Genomic DNA, 21156 nt, shown 5'->3' with positions numbered 1-21156 from the left:
CTGCTGTATGAGGCATTTATCCCTGCCCTCTGACGTGGCGCACCCTTCTACTTGAGTTCCTTGCATCAGGCTCCATCTCTCTTTTTCTCAGTAACCTCGAGAAAGAACTGATTGATTCTAATACTGCACGAGCCAAGACAAGAAGGGGATGTGGCTGTCTCAGCGAAACATGTCATGACAGTGGAGATCAGTCCATCATCCGAAGGAGCAGGCTGGTCCAGTTAGATTCAGCACTGATCCATTCATTCGAAGCAAAGCCTCTAGTCCTGGATCCCCAAAGCATGAATCGCCGGATTATACCAGCGAATATACCCACCCTCCCCCCACTTAAAGCAATGCGCCTCTTTGCTCTGGAAGGAAACAACACTATAGTGCTTCACAGATCTCAGCCCAACTGGATGAGTTCAACTTTTCCTTTATCCCCAAGTCACTAAACATGTCTATGCTTTGTCTGGAAACGTTCAACAGACAAGCTACCATTCATTCTGCAAAAGCCTTAGCTCACAGGCTACTCCCTGCACCTTCGCCTCTGAAACCTTCCCTAACTCCTAGGAAGATGTGACTTTTCCTTCCCACGTGCCCCCCAGCACCTAGGAAAACCCGGCGGCACGAATCCTGCTGCGGTGTAACTGTTCCCTGGAGGCCCAGCACCCCCTCCCCGACCCGCGCCAGGCTACAGCACCCGGAGAGCAGAGTCTGTCCCAGCGAGGCTCACCTGTGCTCCCTCGGCAGCCAGGCCAGCCCCGCACAGGTGGGCTCCCTACTACACCCATGTGGCTAAAGGAGAAAGGACAAACCACCTTCCTCTTTCTGTTACTGACTCCTGTAAGCCTCCCAACAACAACTAAAACTAAAACTCTGGATAGGATGTTTCTTCAAACGACATTAAATTTAACAACTGTAAAAGACGTTATTACATAGGGTGTGGGGAAAGAAAAGCCACAGCACGAGAGACTGCATTCACAACATGTAACCAAAAAAATGACCCACACCCCCGATATATAAAGAATTCCTGAAAACAAATAAGAAAGCAAAACCACTCAATAGAAAAAATGAGAAAATATTTGAACAATATTTTTTTTAAAAAAGGAACAAGAAATAAATACAAATGGCCAAAAAACATATGAAAAGGGGCTCAATTCCGTTAACCACCGTGAGAATGAAAATAAAGCCACACAGAGAGGCCAGTGCAGGCCCAGCAGGTTGGCCACCCTGAACATTCACCCTGGGACATGGAGCAACGGAGGCTCCAGGCCATGCACCTCTACTGCTGGTGTAGCCTGGTGCAACCACTGTGGAAAATGGTTGGGTATCGCCTCGTAAAGCTGAAGAGGTGCCCACGGCCTGCAAGTCCTCTGCAGTTGTGTTCACCCCGGAGAATCTCATAGACGAGCACACCAGGACATGCACACAGACAGTGCACAGCAGCAGAGCTTGTAACGGCAACACAACAGAAACAGCCCCACTGTCCACCTACGACTAAATGGATGAGCTGAGTACACGAACACTCCCACAAGGGCTGCACAACATGTTCTGTGTCCCACTGGGGAGTACGATGCCACAGAGGATGGATGAAGGATGGAGACATGCAGTCTCAACAACATAACGCTCAGTAAAGAAGCCAAGTTGAGAAAAAAGAATATAATAAATTCCATATATGAATCCATATATATAGATATATGCCCATATATAGATATACAGATAATGTAAAGTTCAAAACCACGCAATGCTAAATTAGTTTGTGTAGGGATGTATAAATGGATGGTAGACCTACAAAGGAAACCAAAAAGTAATTCTCAGCGAAGTCAGGATAAAGGTCACCTCTGGATAGAGGAAGGGGGTGGGCTCAGGAAGACCCCATGAAAGGGCTCTGAGGACTGGCAGTGGTCCATTTCTGGGCAGTGGGACATGAGTGTTCATGTCATAATCATTCATCACACCACATACTCGTGCATATGCAATATTCTGGAGGTACATTCTATTTCATAACAAGAGAAGTAAAAAAAGAAATGGTTGATTAAATAGGTAAATATGTGACCAAAAAAAAAAAAAACCTCTCCTCACAAGGTTTTTGAGGATTACAGGTAACTTAGATCAAATGCCTTGAATGACATAGCACTCAATAAGTGGTAGCCATTAGTAATGTTAATAACAACAATAGCAAAGGCACTTATACCCTGACATGTAAAGCTATCTTTACCCTTATTTTCGTTCATCGGTGTGACAAAAATCACGTTGATACTAGAACTGGGTTCTAGCATATCCGCCCTTCATAACCCAAAATGTCCATATCCACCCTTCATAACCCAAAATGTCCAAGAAGAAGACTGCAGTCGGGGTGTCTCTCTAAAGAGAGACCTGGTCACAGGCCTGGAGGAAATATTAACTATGACACTGGCATCACCAAACTTAAATCAAGTTACACGGTGGAGAAAGATGGTCCTGGATTATGCAAGTGCTTCCCTGGGGCCTGGGCTGTAGAACACCGATAAGATTTACAGCCGTGCTTCTGCAGCTGAGAAAACCCGACAGGAAGATGGAATTTTTTTTCATAAATGTCTGAGGTGGCCATCAATTCCCTCAAATGCAAGCTAGCACCAAATCACCCTGAGAAGCGTGCAGCTGGGCTGGGGGCAGGGCAGGACCCGGGGTTCTGGAGCACTGTTAATTCAGGGCTCCCCTCCCTCAGAGACTTAATTCAGTTATGTCTGAGACTTACGAGGCAGTTTCATCTCATCAGAGCCTGGAAAGGACAGAATGAAGTGTGACAGCTTCTTCTAACTGTCCTACCTGGATTTTATTTCTGGAAAGAAACAATCAGAACAGATGCTTCCCCACCGTTGGGCATGGAGAGCTCTGTGGTCCAGAATATTTCGCACAAATTTGAGTGGCAGGGGTTTTGGGGGGGCAAAGAGACCTGGGCTCAGGCGGGGATCTAGAGCTTCATAGCTGTGCAACTCCAGGCACGTTTCCTCATTTTAGCACAAGGAGTAGCGGTAACGTAAATAGAGCAGCCTGCCTGGAGACGCTATCAGATTATTATCGTTGACGGTTTAGACACAGAAACTCAGTGCAAACTGCCTTATTAAAAAGAAAAAGAAAGAAAGAAAGAAAGAGAGAAAGGGGAGGGGAAGGGAGGGGCATTCCTGCTGGCCTGCGTACTTGCATGTGGGATTTGAGGATGTCCATGTTTACATGTGGAGCACAGGAAGAAGGCCAGATCAAGGAGGGGAGCCAGAGTGCACTGGTGACAATGACCGTGAACCCTGAGTCCCTACCGCAGGCCTCACGACCACCTTGGGAAGAAACCTCAATTCCCACTTCCCAGGTGAGGATGCGGAGGCCCTGGGAGGGTAAGCGGCTTGCTGAAGGTCATACAGTCACCGGGAAAGCTGGGTGTGAGCCAAAGTCTGTCTGGGCCCCAAAGCCCACGTGCCACTCCCCTTGGCCGCTGGTGTACTGACTGCAAGGCCCCCCGTCAACAAGCCCCGCTTCAGCAACAGTCTCCCCCATGGGAGGCTCAGACGGGTGATTTCTGCAGTTCTCCCTATTATGGTATATTTTCAGCTTTGCAAATGACTTTGTGTTTCCAATTAACAGGATCAACAAGATAGTACTGTTTCCATAGTAGCGTTTCCAGCACATGAAGCTCTGGTACACAGACTACTCACTTTTCTTCCCCTTGTCTCCCTAGTCCCCCCTTGGGGACCTGGCTCTGCACAGCCCCCCATCTGGACAGCCCACGGGGTTGCCTGCTACCCACCACTACCTCTAAAACTGCAGGTTAGACAGTTAACAGCACTGCCATACTGAAGTCCATCACGTCTACATTTCCACAGATTTTTAAGGAACACACCAGAAGAAGATCACCCACATTCCCTTTGACAGGAATCTCCTCTGAGATGTATGTCGAGCATAACACAATAATGAAGCGAGGCTCACTATGCCTGACATAAGAAAACAACACGCTTCCAGATATTAAATCTGCTCTTTGCTAAGAGAACAGCTCCTGGTGGGCTGCACTGAGCATCCACCCCATGCAGTGCCTGACTCCCAGCAGGAGGTCACCAGCACTGGGTGAATCTACAGAACCCCATGACCTTGGGACCACGCCTGATTACATGTGCCTTTTCTCACTTTAACCTCACTGCCCCTCCCTACTGAGGGACGAAGTGCCGAGAGCGCAAGGCCACACAGTGAACTGAGAGCAGAGTGAAGGGCAAGTAGGGCCCAGTGATGAAGAGCCGCTGAACCCTGTGCCCTTGTGGCTACAAGCCTTCCAAGGAGCCCAGAGGCCCACCTCCACCTAGATGACTTCCAGGATCAGCCTAAGTCACTAAAGTTCTATAGAATCTATTCATTTACTCATTTGTTCACGCAACAGGTGTTTATTAAGTGTTGCCTCCCTGCTGAGACTAGAACAAAAGCTACAAGTGCTCCCACAGGATGCACATTCCAGCATCATAAACAAGGAACTACACAATCTGCCAGACGTCTTCAGACAGTGCGGAAAAAATAAAGCATTTGAACCAAGACCAGAAAGAGGAGGGAGACTCGCGTGGCTTTCTGGGAGAAGGGCAACAAGAAGAGGGGAGGGCAGGGGTGAGGCCAAGCGAGGACGCGCGGTGCGCAGCGGGCTAGGCAGCCACCTGTGGTCTACAGGGTGTGGGCTCTAATTCGGGGGGTGATCAGAGGCCACTGCACGGCAGACAGATGTGGGGTTCGATATGCTATTTTTTTCTACTCTTTGATTCTCCGATAACCAGCATTTCCCAAGTTGTTTCACGAAACCTAAGTGCTGGAAGGGAACACTGGGGGGAAGAAAAGGGAGGAAGGGGTTCTGTGGTGAGGTAAGTTTGCGAATCACCGCACACTGCGCCCCTCCACACAATGCCTGTAACATCCCACAGAACCAGTGGTCTAAGGAACACACTCTGGAAAATCCCACCTTATGCCATCCTCCATCCCCCAGGTAGACCACGTCCCCCTGAGCCACATGCCTTACGCTTCTGCTGAGTCGCCCACTGTAGCCAACAGAGAGCAGTGGTTACCAGAGACTCGCAGAACAAACCATGCAAAACAAAAACCCCGACTGATTGGCCGCTGGCTTCAAAATCTCCCTACTCAGTGGTAAAGGCGCCCATGAGAAACTTCTTTTCCACTCAGAGAAATGTCATCGCATTGGATCTGTGAACTGCCAAGTCCCATTACCCACACAGGGTCATCCAGCAAAGCTAGTGGCCCTTTGAGAATGTTCTGGATGATGACATGGGCTGGGAGACTGACATGTTTCGCAGATTTACCGAGTGCATCCCCACAGCTGCTCCGAGAGCCCTTTCAGCAGAGCCACATGCAGGCCCCTCACCCTGCAGCAAGAGAAAAACACACTGGGTCAGGTCAACCGCCAAGAGACTGGATCTGTACCTCTGGGCTGGGAAGTGAGCCACTCAAAAAGAAAAACATGCATATTCATAGGAAAAAGGACAGAGATTGTAAATTATAAGACACACGGTGATGCCAATACGGGAAATTCCTAAAGAGCATCTGCGTCTGTAATCCTGGCTCCCTCACCTCCTCCTCTAGCCTGGGCTCACACGTAGATGTGAACGACGCACACGTAGAACCAAGTGGGGGGGACGGGTAAACTAAGCCCCAACCTGACATACACACAACGAGCCAAAAGATGCACAGTCACAGGGGACCGACAAGGAGAAAAGGGACACAGGGGCAGAAGCAAAGAGACACACACCAGAAAGGAAAGGACCTGCATCCCAAGGAGGGCCGGGGGCAAGTGGATGTCCACAGACTCACATTCCTCGGGCTCAGCCCTTAAACAGGTTTGTGTCAAAGCTTTCAAAGCAATGCTGTCCGTGTGAATGAGAGGAGCACTCCGTCTCCTTGTCCCACTGGTGACCCTGTGGTCTACAACCCAAGCCTTCAGTCAAAGCTGCCCTGCACCATCTGTGCAGAAGAGAAGAGTTTTGTAATTTGTTTTTTTTTGTTTGTTTGTTTTTGACCCTGTCTCTTCAGGATTATAAGCCTGAGAGCACAAGGTTGGAACTTCATTCCTGGGTTGGCCACAACAGGGACAAATCCAAGCTTGGGGCCAAGGATCCAGAGAGAAAAAAGCCAGGTCTTCATATATTTCACCAAGCACAAAGTCACCTCTGTTGTAAAATAAGGCCCGAGACAAATTAAACAATTTAAAAGAATAAACGTTTTAAAACCATGGAGTACCACAAGTTCCAAAATGCCTTATGTTGAGGCAATTATCTCATCACAATAAATAACAGTAAATCAATCCATACTAATTGCTTCTCGTGCAAGAGCTTAGATGACTCTTCAAATGTTCTCCAATTATTGATTTTTTTTGTAATCGCTTATGCTGTCAAAATGCAGTATTTCCAGAGAATTACTGTACACTATTAGACAGGATTTTAATTTAACATAAGACAATCCAATTTCCTTTTTCTTATCCCCCAAAGTGCTTAAAAAATCTAAAATACAAGGAAGCTGAAGATGGTGTAACAGGTTTTTAGCAGAGACATCCCAGTTCAAAAGAACTTAATAAATGGCCCCTCTGACCACCCACCCCCCGCCAGGCCCTTCTTCCTCCTCATAGGCATACACATGCTTAAAGGAAAAAAGGGAAACATGTAATCTCAGATTCTCCACTTTCATGGAAATTAAGAGCTGAAAAGCAAAATAAACACCACCAACAGCAACCCTACAATGGACTTCTCACTCTCTTTGCCCCATGGTTCAGTAATTTCCACTCATCTTGGGAAACGCTATAGCTGCTAAGTTTACACTCACTCAGCATTCTGCTTAAAGATTTTGCTTGAGTCTTGATAGCTAAACATCTAACTGCAGGCTTATATAATCAAAGCAGTGAGGGGAAAAAAGGGACGAGGGAGCCAGAACGTCCCTCTGCTTGGCTTGAGAGTAGGAAAGTGGAGGGTAACGCATGGAGGGTAGGTTTGTCTACAAAGAGACAAGGCTCAAAATCCCAGCTCCTCCACTTACAAATTGTGTTACTCTCGAGTATGTTACTTAACTGGACTCTGTGCCTGTTTCCTCATCTGTAAAATGGGAAGATCAATACCTACATCATAGTAGTTTTGAGGGCAAAATAAGGTAACATACATGAAACACCTGTTGAAATGCCCAGCAGATGGCTATTATAAAAGGGATTGGTCCACCGGTCTTTTTTACTCTGACACAAGATACTTAAACATTCCAACACTGTGGCAGAAGTTTCTGATGGAAAGATGGAACCATCTCCTGGGTAACAGAAGAAGTTATAGCAGAAATAAAGCCAAAATGCTTGCTATAAGCAATGCCGGGTGACTCAGCGTTCTGGGGGATACTGAGGATCTCAGAATGAGGATTAACTTGAACTGTTTATAAATGTGTGGTTCTAAACATTCTGCTTCTTTGAGATATTTCTGTACTTTCACTTCCTTGTTTATTAAGTTTAGAGTGGAAACTAGGAGTAAATTAGTTCACTTCCTGGCTGAACTCATCCAAACACCACCTCTGTTCAATTTAGTATCTAAGCCCCTTACACAGCCTATGAGCTCAGCTGCCTGGCATCTTCTATATATATAACTTGATTCTGCTTCACATGGACACATTATGAACGCCTTTGGGACCCATTTCATTGTCAGAAATACAACAAGGGATTACACTAATTCCCTTTGATTTGTGGATATCAGTCGATCAGAAATTTTTGGTTGCTACAGGTTTCAAAAGCTATAGATTTTGCATGATAAGATAATACTATATTAACTCAATTAAAACATAGCTTTTAAAACATGATGGGGGCTTCCGGGAAAATGGCGGAAGAGTAAGACGCGGAGATCACCTTCCTCCCCACAGATACACCAGAAATACATCTACACGTGGAACAACTCCTACAGAACACCTACTGAACGCTGGCAGAAGACCTCAGACCTCCCAAAAGGCAAGAAAGCCCCCACGTACCTGGGTAGGGCAAAAGAAAAAACAGAGACAAAAGGATAGGGACGGTACCTGCACCAGTGGAAGGGAGACGTGAGGAAGGAAAGTTTCCACACACCAGAAGCCCCTTCGCGGGCGGAGACGGCGGGAGCCGGAGGGGGTGGAGCTTCGGAGCCGCGGAGGAGTGCACAGCCACAGGGATGCGGAGGGCAAAGCAGAGAGATTCCCGCACAGAGGATCAGGGCCGACCGGCACTCACCAGCCCGAGAGGCTCCTCTGCTCACCCGCCGGGGCGGGCGGGGCTGGGAGCTGAGGCTCGGGCTTCGGTCGGAGCGCAGGGAGAGGACTGGGGTTGGCGGCGTGAACACAGCCTACAGGGGGTTAGTGCGCCACGGCTACCCGGGAGGGAGGGAGTCCGGGGAAAAGTCTGGACCTGCCGAAGAGGCAAGAGACTTTTTCTTCCCTCTTCGTTTCCTGGTGCGCGAGGAGAGGGGATTCAGAGCGCTGCTTAAAGGAGCTCCAGAGACGGGCGTGACCCCAGAGACGGGCATGAAACGCTAGGGCTGCTGCTGCCCACACCAAGAAGCCTGTGTGCGAGCACAGGTCACTCCCCACACCTCCCCTCCCGGGAGCCTTTGCAGCCCGGCACTGCCAGGGTCCTGGGATCCAGATACAACTTACCCAGGAGAACGCACGGCGCGCCTCAGGCTGGTGCAACGTTACGCCGGCCTCTGCCGCCGCAGGCCCGCCCCGCCCTCCATGCCCCTCCCTCCCCCCCCCCCCCCGGCCTGAGTGCGCCAGAGCCCCCGAATCAGCGGCTCCTTTAACCCCGTCCTGTCTGAGTGAAGAACAGACGCCCTCCGGCGACCTACACGCAGAGGCGGGGCCAAATCCAAAGCTGAGCCCCTGTGAGCCGTGAGAACAAAGAAGAGAAAGGGAAATCTCTCCCAGCAGCCTCAGAAGCAGCGGATTAAAGCTCCACAATCAATTTGAGGTACCTGCATCTGTGGAATACATGAATAGACAACGAATCATCCGAAATTGAGAAGGTGGACTTTCAGAGCAAGATTTATGATTTTTTCCCCTTTTCCTCTTTTTGTGAGTGTGTATGTGTAGCTTCTGTGTGAGATTTTGTCTGTATAGCTTTGCTTCCACCATTTGTCCTAGGGTTCTATCCGTCCGTTATTTTTTTTTCTTAATAATTATTTTTTATTTTATTTTATTTTACTTTATCTTCTTTCTTTTTTCCTTCCTTCCCTTCTTCCTTCCTCCCTCCCTCCCTCGCTCCTTTCTTTCTTTCTTTCTTTCTACTTCTACTAATTCTTTCTTTCTACTTTTTCTCCCTTTTATTCTGAGCCATGTGGATGAAAGGCTCTTGGTGCTGCAGCCAGGAGTCAGTGCTGTGCCTCTGAGGTGGGAGAGCCAACTTCAGGACACTGGTCCACAAGAGACCTCCCAGCTCCACATAATATCAAACGGCGAAAATCTCCCAGAGAGCTCCATCTCAACACCAGCACCCAGCTTCACTCAACGACCAGCAAGCTACAGCGCTGGACATCCTATGCCAAACAACTAGCAAGACAGGAACACAACCCCACCCATTAGCAGAGAGGCTGCCTAAAATCATAATAAGTCCACAGACACCCCAAAACACACCACCAGATGTGGACCTGCCCACCAGAAAGACAAGATCCAGCCTCATCCACCAGAACACAGGCACTAGTCCCCTCCACCAGGAAGCCTACACAACCCACTGAACCAACCTTAGCCACTGGGGACAGACACCAAAACAACGGGAACTACGAACCTGCAGCCTGCAAAAAGGAGACCACAAATACAGTAAGATAAGCAAAATGAGAAGAGAGAAAAACAGCAGATGAAGGAGCAAGATAAAAACCCACCAGACCTAACAAATGAAGAGGAAATAGGCAGTCTACCTGAAAAAGAATTCAGAATAATGATAGTAAAGATGATCCAAAATCTTGGAAATAGAATGGACAAAATGCAAGAACCATTTAACAAGGACCTAGAAGAACTAAAGATGAAACAAACGATGATGAACAACACAATAAATGAAATGAAAAAGACTCTAGATGGGATCAATAGCAGAATAACTGAGGCAGAAGAACAGATAAGTGACCTGGAAGATAAAATAGTGGAAATAACTACTGCAGAGCAGAATAAAGAAAAAAGAATGAAAAGAACTGGGGACAGTCTCAGAGACCTCTGGGACAACATCAAACGCACCAACATTCGAATCATAGGGGTCCCAGAAGAAGAAGAGAATAAGAAAGGGACTGAGAAAATATCTGAAGAGATTATAGTTGAAAACTCCCCTAATATGGGAAAGGAAATAGTTAATCAAGTCCAGGAAGCACAGAGAGTCCCATACAGGATAAATCCAAGGAAAAATATGCCAAGACACATATTAATCAAACTGTCAAAAATTAAATACAAAGAAAACATATTAAAAGCAGCAAGGGAAAAACAACAAATAACACACAAGGGAATCCCCATAAGGTTAACAGCTGATCTTTCAGCAGAAACTCTGCAAGCCAGAAGGGACTGGCAGGACATATTGAAAGTGATGAAGGAGAAAAACCTGCAACCAAGATTACTCTACCCAGCAAGGATCTCATTCAGATTTGATGGAGAAATTAAAACCTTTACAGACAAGCAAAACCTGAGAGAGTTCAGCACCACCAAACCAGCTTTACAACAACTGCTAAAGGAACTTCTCTAGGCAAGAAACACAAGAGAAGGAAAAGACCTACAATAACGAACCCAAAACAATTAACAAAATGGGAATAGGAACATACATATCGATAATTACCTTAAATGTAAATGGACTAAATGCTCCCACCAAAAGACACAGATTGGCTGAATGGATACAAAAACAAGACCCATATATTTGCTGTGTACAAGAGACCAACTTCAGACCTAGAGACACATACAGACTGAAAGTAAGGGGATGGAAAAAGATATTTCATGCAAATGGAAACCAAAAGGAAGCTGGAGTAGCAATTCTCATATCAGACAAAATAGACTTTAAAATAAAGACTATTAGAAGAGACAAAGAAGGACACTACATAATGATCAAGGGATCGATCCTAGAAGAAGATATAACAATTGTAAATATTTATGCACCCAACATAGGAGCACCTCAATACATCAGGCAAATATTAACAGCCATAAAAGGGGAAATCGACAGTAACACATTCATAGTAGGGGGCTTTAACACCCCACTTTGACCAATGGACAGATCATCCAAAATGAAAATAAATAAGGAAACACAAGCTTTAAATGATACATTAAACAAGATGGACTTAATTGATATTTATAGGACATTCCATCCAAAAGCAACAGAATACACATTTTTCTCAAGTGCTCATGGAACATTCTCCAGGATAGATCATATCTTGGGTCACAAGTCAAGCCTTGGTAAATTTAAGAAAATTGAAATTGTTTCAAGTATCTGTTCTGACCACAACGCTATGAGACTAGATATCAATTACAGGAAAAGATCTGTAAAAAACACAAACACATGGAGGCTAAACAATACACTACTTAATAACGAAGTGATCACTGAAGAAATCAAAGAGGAAGTAAAAAATTACCTAGAAAAAATGACAATGGAGACACGACAACCCAAAATCTATGGGATGCAGCAAAAGCACTTCTAAGAGGGAAGTTTACAGCAATACAATCCTACCTTAAGAAACAGGAAACATCTCGAATAAACAACCTAATCTTGCACCTAAAGCAATTACAGAAAGAAGAACAAAACCCAAAGTCAACAGAAAGAAAGAAATCATAAAAACCAGATCAGAAATACATGCAAAAGAAATGAAGGAAACGATAGCAAAGATCAATAAAACTAAAAGCTGGTTCTTTGAGAAGATAAACAAAATTCATAAACCATTAGCCAGACTCATCAAGAAAAAAAAGGGAGAAGACTCAAATCAATAGAATTAGAAATGAAAAAGGAGAAGTAAAAACTGACACTGCAGAAATACAGTGTCATGAGAGATTACTACAAGCCAATCTATGCCAATAAAATGGACAACCTGGAAGAAACGGACAAATTCTTAGAAATGCACAACCTGCCAAGACTGAATCAGGAAGAAATAGAAAATATGAACAGACCAATCACAAGCACTGAAATTGAAACTGTGATTAAAAATCTTCCAACAAACAAAAGCCCAGGACCAGATGGCTTCACAGGCGAATTCTATCAAACATTTAGAGAAGAGCTAACACCTATCCTTCTCAATCTCTTCCAAAATATAGCAGAGGGAGGAACACTCCCAAACTCATTCTATGAGGCCACCATCACCTTGATACCAAAACCAGACAAGGATGTCACAAAGAAAGAAAACGACAGGCCAATATCACTGATGAACATAGATGCAAAGATCCTCAACAAAATACTAGCAAACAGAATACAACAGCACATTAATAGGATCATACACCATGATCAAGTGGGGTTTATTCTAGGAATGCAAGGATTCTTCAATATACGCAAAACAATCAATGTGATAAACCATATTAACAAACTGAAGGAGAAAAACTATATGATCATCTCAATAGATGCAGAGAAAGCTTTCGACAAAATTCAACACCCATTTATGATAAAAACCCTGCAGAAAGTAGGCACAGAGGGAACTTTCCTCAACATAATAAAGGCCATATATGACAAACCCACAGCCAACATCGTCCTCAATGGTGAAAAACTGAAAGCATTTCCACTAAGATCAGGAACAAGACAAGGTTGCCCACTCTCACCACTATTATTCAACATAGTTTTGGAAGTTTTAGCCACAGCAATCAGAGAAGAAAAGGAAATAAAAGGAATCCAAATAGGAAAAGAAGAAGTAAAGCTGTCACTGTTTGCAGATGACATGATACTATACATAGAGAATCCTAAAGATGCTACCAGAAAACTACTAGAGCTAATCAATGAATTTGGTAAAGTAGCAGGATACAAAATTAATGCACAGAAATCTCTGGCACTCCTATACACTAGTGATGAAAAATCCGAAAGTGAAATCAAGAAAACACTCCCATTTACCATTGCAACAAAAAGAATAAAATATCTAGGAATAAACCTGCCTAAGGAGACAAAAGTCCTGTATGCAGAAAATTATAAGACACTGATGAAAGAAATTAAAGATGATACAAATAGATGGAGAGATATACCATGTTCTTGGATTGGAAAATGACTCTACTAACCAAAGCAATCTACAGATTCAATGCAATCCCTATCAAACTACCACTGGTATTTTTCACAGAAATAGAACAAAAAATTTCACAATTTGTATGAAAACATAAAAGACCCCGAATAGCCAAAGCAATCTTGAGAATGACAAACGGAGCTGGAGGAATCAGGCTCCCTGACTTCAGACTATACTACAAAGCTACAGTAATCAAGACAGTATGGTACTGGCACAAAAACAGAAAGATAGGTCAATGGAACACGATAGAAAGCCCAGAGATAAACCCACGCACATATGGTCACCTTATCTTTGATAAAGGAGGCAGGAATGTACAGTGGAGAAAGGACAGCCTCTTCAATAAGTGGTGCTGGGAAAACTGGACAGGTACATGTAGAAGTATGAGATTAGATCACTCCCTAACACCATACACAAAAATAAGTTCAAAATGGATTAAAGACCTAAATAAATGTAAGGCCAGAAACTATCAAACTCTTAGAGGAAGACATAGGCAGAACACTCTATGACATAAATCACAGCAAGATCCTTTCTGACCCACCTCCCAGAGAAATGGAAATAAAAACAAAAATTAAAAAATGGGACCTCATGAAACTTCAAACCTTTTGCACAGCATAGGAAACCATAAACAAGACCAAAAGACAACCCTCAGAATGGGAGAAAATATTTGCAAATGAAGCAACTGACAAAGGATTAATCTCCAAAATTTATAAGCAGCTCATGCAGCTCAATAACAAAAAAACAAACAACCCAATCCAAAAATGGGCAGAAGACCTAAATAGACATTTCCCCAAAGAAGATATACAGACTGCCAACAAACACATGAAAGAATGCTCAACTTCATTAATCATTAGAGAAATGCAAATCAAAACTACAATGAGATATCATCTCACACCAGTCAGAATGGCCATCATCAAAAAATCTACAAACAATAAATGCTGGAGAGGGTGTGGAGAAAAGGGAACCCTCTTGCACTGTTGGTGGGAATGTAACTTGATACAGCCACTGTGGAGAACAGTATGGAAGTTCCTTAAAAAAACAACAAATAGAACTACCGTATGACCCAGCAATCCCACTACTGGGCATATACCCTGAGAAAACTGTAATTCAAAAAGAGTCATGTACCAAAATGTTCATTGCAGCTCTATTTACAATAGCCCAGAGATGGAAACAACCTAAGTGTCCATCATCGGATGAATGGATAAAGAAGATGTGGCACATATATACAATGGAATATTACTCAGCCATAAAAGGACAAAATTGAGCTATTTGTAGTGAGGTGGATAGACCTAGAGTCTGTCATACAGAGTGAAGTAAGTCAGAAAGAGAAAGACAAATACCGTATGCTAACACATATATATGGAATTTAAGAAAAAAAACATGTCATGAAGAACCTAGGGGTAAGACAGGAATAAAGACACAGACCTACTAGAGAATGGACTTGAGGATATGCGGAGGGGGAAGGGTGAGCTGTGACAAAGCGAGAGAGTGGCATGGACATATATACACTACCAAACGTAAGGTAGATAGCTAGTGGGAAGCAGCCGCATAGCACAGGGAGATCAGCTCGGTGCTTTGTGACTGCCTGGAGGGGTGGGATAGGGAGGGTGGGAGGGAGGGAGACGTAAGAGGGAAGAGATATGGGAACATATGTATATGTATAACTGATTCACTTTGTTATAAAGCAGAAACTAACACACCACTGTAAAGCAATTATACTCAAATAAAAAAAAATTAAAAAAATAAAACATGATAGTGTAATAATTAGTTAGCTGGTCTTCTGGGTTCCTACAGAGCTTAGTACCTAACTTTCTTGCAGCAGTTAACATACTTGCTGTTGCTTTTTGTGCACAGGTGGCTCTCCCCAGATCCGTGAGCCAGGAAGACAGAGGCCTGGCTTCATCCCAACATCCTCTGCCCTGGCACACAGTGGGTGCACAGAAAACACAGCAAGGACTCCAGGGCTGGAGCAGGTAGGGGAAGAGAAAGTCCACCACCATCCTCATCAAAGGTACAAAGCCTTCACCAAGTACACTGTAGGCTCTCCTGAGGTTGGGCTGGGCAGAGAGGGGAGAAAGCTCTGCAAGGAGCAGAAAGCCAGAGAGAAACAGGACTGCCTCAACTACCACATACCAACCAAGGGCCAAGTTCGCAATTACAGCTTTGAAAGGACAGCAGTCAGGCCTGCAATTCTCTGTACAGTCCCCACTCTAATGGCCTGATACAAAGAGGCATTTACTTTCCCATGGACAACAGCCTCTACTGTTCTTTCACACGTAGTATCTAGCATCCAGGTAAACATTATGATATATGCAAAGAAGAAAACGTGACCCAATTCAAGAAAAAAAGTCAATAGAAACTGATGCACAGATCACTCAGATATTGAAATTATTAGACAGAAACATTTAAATCATGATGATAAATAAGTTAAAGGCTCTAATGGAAAATATGTGTGAACAACTGATAATTTTTGGCAGAGAAAAAAATTATAAAAAATAACTAAATGTCAATGCTATAAATCAAAAAAACTCAGAAATGAATAATTCATTTGAGTATCTAAATAGCAGAACTGACATATGAGAGAAAGGATAAGTAAACTTGAAGATCAATACAAATCATATAAACTGAAACACAAAGAGAAAGAATTAGAGACAGAAAAAGAGACAGATCATCTGAATGCTGTGAGATATCAAAAAGTTTAATATATGAGGTATTATAGCCCTAGAGGAAAAAACGGAAGCAAATGAAGCATAAGTAATACGTAAAGACATAATGGCTGAGAATGGTCCAAACCTCCTGAAAGATATCAACCCACAGATCCAAAATCTCAGCAAGGTAAACACTAGGAAACCACACCTAAACATAATGATGTTAATATGAGGAAAAAACAAAGAAAAAGAAAAATCTAAACCAGAGGGGAAAAAGAACCATTACATATAGGGGGAAATGATAAGGGTTAGAAATAATGAAAGACAAAACATAATGGGACAACATCTTTAGAGTGGTGTCCTCCTAGAAATCTATAGTCATCAAAATGTTCTTCAAAAATGAAGACAAAGAATTTCCAAATAGACAAAAGCTGAGATAATTCAACTCCAGCAAAACAGATATATATAACAAATGCCAATAGAAGTTCTCCAAACTAAAGGAAAATTTATCAGATGGAAGCTAGGCCTGCAGGAAAAAAATAAAGAACACCAGAAAGACTAAATATGTAAGTAAACATAAAAGACATTTTTAAGATTATATTTTCTTACATATATTTTAAATACTGACTAAACCAAAAAATAACACTACACTGAGGAGTTTAGAACACAAAGAGAAGTGATATGCATGACAACAAGAACCCAAAGGGTAGGAGGGGTGTAACGTGAACTATAATGATTCATGGCTCTTCCATTGTTCACAAAACAGTATATTTGCAGCTAGCTAGAATGTGTTAAAATACAGATGCATAGTGTGATGTCCACAGCAATAACTAAAAAGAAAAAAGAAAAACAACAAACAAAGAAAGTATAGTTAAAAAGCAAAGAGAAAAAAAAAAAAAAAAGCAAACAGGGACTTCCCTGGTGGCACAGTGGTAAAGAATCCACCTGTCAATGCAAGGGACACAGGTTTGAGCTCTGGTCCGGGAAGATCCCACATGCCATGGAGCAACTAAGCGCATGCGCCACAACTACTGAGCCCGTGTGCCACAACTACTGAAGCCCACACACCTAGAGCCCATGCTCCGCAACAAGAGAAGATAAGAGCATCCACTGCAATGAGAAGCACATGCACCACAACAAAGAGTAGCCCCCACTTGCTGCAACTAGAGAAAGCCCGTGTGCAGCAACGAAGACCCAATGCAGCCAAAAATAAATAAATAAAATAAATAAATTTATTTAAAAATAAAAAAGCAAACAAATCCTAATTGAGGGCTATACTATAAAATACCTCATCAGTACTCTTCAAAACTGCCAAGGTCATCAAAAACAGAGAAAGTCTGAGAAACTGTCAGATCCAAAAGCAGCCTAAAAAGACATCATGACTAAATGTAATATGGTACCCTAATGGGATCCTAGAACAGAAAAAGGACATTAGGTAAAATCTAAGGAAATCTTAATAAAATATGGACTTTAGTTAATGATGTATTAATATTGGTTCATTAGTTGTAGCAAAGGTACTATTTTGTAAATGTTAGATGCTAACAACAGGAGAAACTGGGTATGTGGAATATGGAAACTCTCCATATTACCATAACAATTTTTCTGTAATTCTACAACTGTTCTAAAATTTAAAATTTACCTGAAAAAGAAAAGCTCTACTCTCAGGGGAAAAAGTCAAATGGAATACTAAAAACTACCTGATTCACCCAAAAGAAGCCAGAAGAGGAGGAGACAGGATCAAAGAACTGACATGACAGAGAAAATAAACACCAAGACCATACTTTTCAAGTGAGACATGTCAAAAATTACATTAAATGTAAATGGACTAAGCACGCCAATTAAAGAGCAGTGATTGTCAGCCTGGTTGTGTGCGGGCACGTGGACGTGGACACACACACACACACACACACACACACATACAGGCAACAACAAGATCCAGCTATATGCTATTTACAAGAACACACTTTATATGAAAACTCAGATCGGACCTTTCCTTCACACAGTTCAAAACCCAGTGCAGCGGCTGGCAGATTATGATCTGTGGAGCCTCTGCCTCAGAACCACATGGGAATGTGGTATAGTCAAGGATGCTGGTCTGGCCTCCAGGTTTACGAAAAGAGAAGAACTAATCTGATGGGAAGGGTGGCAGGAGGCCAGAGCTGCTCCCATTAAAAAGAAAGCCCCCCAGCTCTTGTTACCAAGAGAGCAAGCCTGAGGCCCTCCACAGCACCTCCTCCCTGGAGCTGGCCTGCACAGGGCTGATGGTCCAGGTCTGTCCAAAGCAATGGGGGCACATTCCTTCTAATCTGCTCCCTCAAATCAACCTCTCCTTTTTAATGTAGCCCTTGAAATAATGGTATCATTGTTCCCAATTTTCAAATAAGGAGACAGTGGCCCAAAAAGGCAAAGGATCAAAATCCCCAAAGATCAGCTCGTTAGTAAGTAGCGGCATTAAGATTCTGACCCTTATCTGCCTAACTCCAAAGCCATAAAAGCAACAACAAGAGTAAAACAACACCAACACCTAAAAATATACATAAGGAAAACACAATACCTGGGAAATATTTAGAATGAGTGATTTACAAATGTAAATTGAAAGCATGATTAGACTGGTTTATAATCCTTGCTTTGGTTCTTTTAGGAATTGGAGTCATTTTTAAGAGACAGGGGAGGGAAAAAAGAGCCAACATTTTTTGATCATCTACCATGTACCAGATCCACTTCTCATAAAAGTGATATTGCCTTTAATATCTTCAATACCAGGAGACAGATATTGCCATCAACAGTTTACAAACAATAAAATTGTATAAAGAAGTTAAATAACACAGCCTGTAAGTGGCACAGTCTGTCTAGTTCTAAACCTGAGTCTGTCTTGTTCTAAAAGCCTGTGTTTTTCTACAAGATCTCATTGCTCTCAGAAATTTTCAAGTGCCAAACAGAATCTCAATGAACTTCCAAATGGCACAGCTACCGTGGTACAAAAGGCATGGTCACTTTGAAAGAGAGTTTGGGGGTTTCTTACAAAACTAAACATACTCTTACCATACAATCTTGCCATCTCACTCCTTGGTATTTACCCAAAGGAGCTGAGAACGTATGACCACACAGAAACCTGCAAATGGATGTTTACAGCAGCCTTATTCATAATTGCCAAAACTTAGAAGCAACTAAGATGTCCTTTAGTAGATAAATGCATAAACTGTGGTCCATCCAGACAATGGAATATTATTCAGTGTTAAAAACAAATGAGCTATCAAGCCATGAAAAGACATGGAGGAACCTTAAATGCAATTACTAAGTGAAAGAAGCCAATCTAAAAGGGCTACATACTGTACAATTCCTACTGTACGACATTCTGGGAAAGGCAAAACTATGGAGACAGCAGAAAGATCAGAAGTTGCCAGGAGGCAGAGGGAAGAGAGGGATTAATAGGCAGAGCAAAAGAGGATCTTGGGGGCAGTATAACTATTCTGTATGATACTGTAATTGTGGATATATGTCATTATACATTTGTCCAAACCCATAGAATGTACAACACCAAGAGTGAACCCAAATATTAACTATGGGCTTCAGGTGAGTATGATATATCAATATAGGTTCATCAGTTGTAACAAATGTACCACACTGGTGGGGATGTTGAAAATGGGGGAGGCTGTATGTGGAGGGGGAGTGGAGCCAGGTGGTATATGGGAAGTCTCTATATTTTCCTCCCAATTTTGCTATGAACCTAAAACTAGTCTGGGGGGTTTTTTTTGTTGGTTTTTTTTGGGGCTGTGCCGCATGGCTTGTGGGATCTTAGCTCCCCAACCAGTGATTGAACCCGGACCTCTGACAGTGAAAGAGCCAAGTCCTAACCACTGGACCACCATGGAATTCCCCTAAAACTACTTTTAAAAATAGTTTCTAAATTTAAAAAAATAGATAAGACTGGTAAAATCCAAATAAGGTCTACAGTTTAGTTAATAGTAGTGTCACAAAGTCCATTTCCTACTTTTGACAATATACTATAGCTAAAGATGTTATCACCAAGGGAAGGTGGGTGCTAGGTACACAGGAACTCCGAGACTTTTTGTGAGTCTAAAATTATTTCAAAATGTTTTTAAATTAAATAAAGCCACTTTTTATTATTGATGTACAAGGAGACTGGAACAGAATCCACCAGCCCTATGACTGAGAACATTTCTATCAGCAGAGTTATGGGTTCATATGAGCCTAATGGAGAAAACTCCACAAGTGAGTCTGCCTGGTGATCACATTGCTTACAGAATGGCATGCGGCTTGTTTATGTGCAAGAAGCAGAGAGCTGAACAGCTGGGCCAAGGGAACAAGACTGCTCCTGTTTAGAGACTCCTAAACAGGTTCCTGGTTCCTCTCGTCCGAGCATCTTCTCTGGCACATCTTTAAGGTCGATTGTGTCAACCCCACCCTAGGGAATGCATGTTATTTAAGAAGCACATATAACACCTTCACTGTTTGTGAACGCTCAGTGGTTTGGTGGGCTTTGCCCAGTGTTTCATAGTCTTTGGATTTTAGGGTGACATAGAAATGCTTTTGGTATGATGTCCACTGTAGGGTTCTTTATAACAGCAAAAACTGGAAACGACCAAACTGCCCAATTATGAGGGGAATGTTAAACTATGATACTCATCCTTATGCAGCCATTAAAAGTAGTTAATAAATGTATTTTCATAAAATGAAAAAAGGCCTATGAAATGAGGATAAAGAAAAAAGGCAATATTTATAATGCCTAAAGTATGTAGGTGCCCCCCTCTGGCCTCTGACTGTGAGGTTATTCTAACTCAGAAGTGAAGTATTCTCAGCAAACCATCTGGCCACTCATCTAAGCCACATTCTCCAGTAGAGCTTCATCACTGATAAAGCTGACATTTTAATCTCCATCAAAAAAAAATGCTCATTTACAGTGTGACCTCAACCATGTCTAAAAATATATCCAAAATTTCCCCCAAGGAAAAGAACCAAAAAGCATTTCCAAATCTTATTTCGTGAATACATTTTAATTTCATTCTTAAAATAAACACATGAATGACACCATGTAATTTTAAAAGGTAATACAGGAGTTTGCCTTTATTACAGTGTTTCCTGACACAAATTATGTATTGAAAATTACACATCCAGATCTGGAAAGGCAAACTGGTTTCCTCTAGCAAGCCAACTGCAATGGATTAGCAGTATTTGCCCAAGATGTTGAAGTCTCATCTCGGATCAGTAAAATAGTGACGCTTGATTTCTTCATAATGTTTGCTGTGGGTAGGAAAAGGGAATGTAGGAGATGCATACTGCATATTTTCTGATAT

The 21156-nt window shown here is 42.8% G+C and overlaps 1 protein-coding gene across 5 annotated transcripts in view; it reads right to left on the bottom strand.

Moving 5' to 3' along the window:
- Positions 1 to 21156, bottom strand: part of ZFAT (zinc finger and AT-hook domain containing) — a 244589-nt gene that overhangs the window by 112285 nt on the left and 111148 nt on the right. The window contains exon 12 of one of the 5 annotated variants that reach the window (XM_022555544.3): positions 12844 to 21103. The exons of the other annotated variants lie outside the window; for them this stretch is intronic. Within the exon in view, the coding sequence (XP_022411252.2) occupies positions 21092 to 21103 (12 nt within the window). The 3' untranslated portion in view covers positions 12844 to 21091. Of the gene's footprint in view, positions 1 to 12843; positions 21104 to 21156 lie in introns of those variants that run through there. 5 annotated transcript variants of the gene reach the window in all.

The sequence above is a fragment of the Delphinapterus leucas genome, chromosome 17, assembly GCF_059928025.1.
Source record: "Delphinapterus leucas isolate spDelLeu-1000000601 "Yukka" chromosome 17, BTC_Dleu_Yukka2, whole genome shotgun sequence".
NCBI lineage: Eukaryota > Metazoa > Chordata > Mammalia > Artiodactyla > Monodontidae > Delphinapterus > Delphinapterus leucas.
This window is presented reverse-complemented; position numbering and strand designations above follow the sequence as displayed.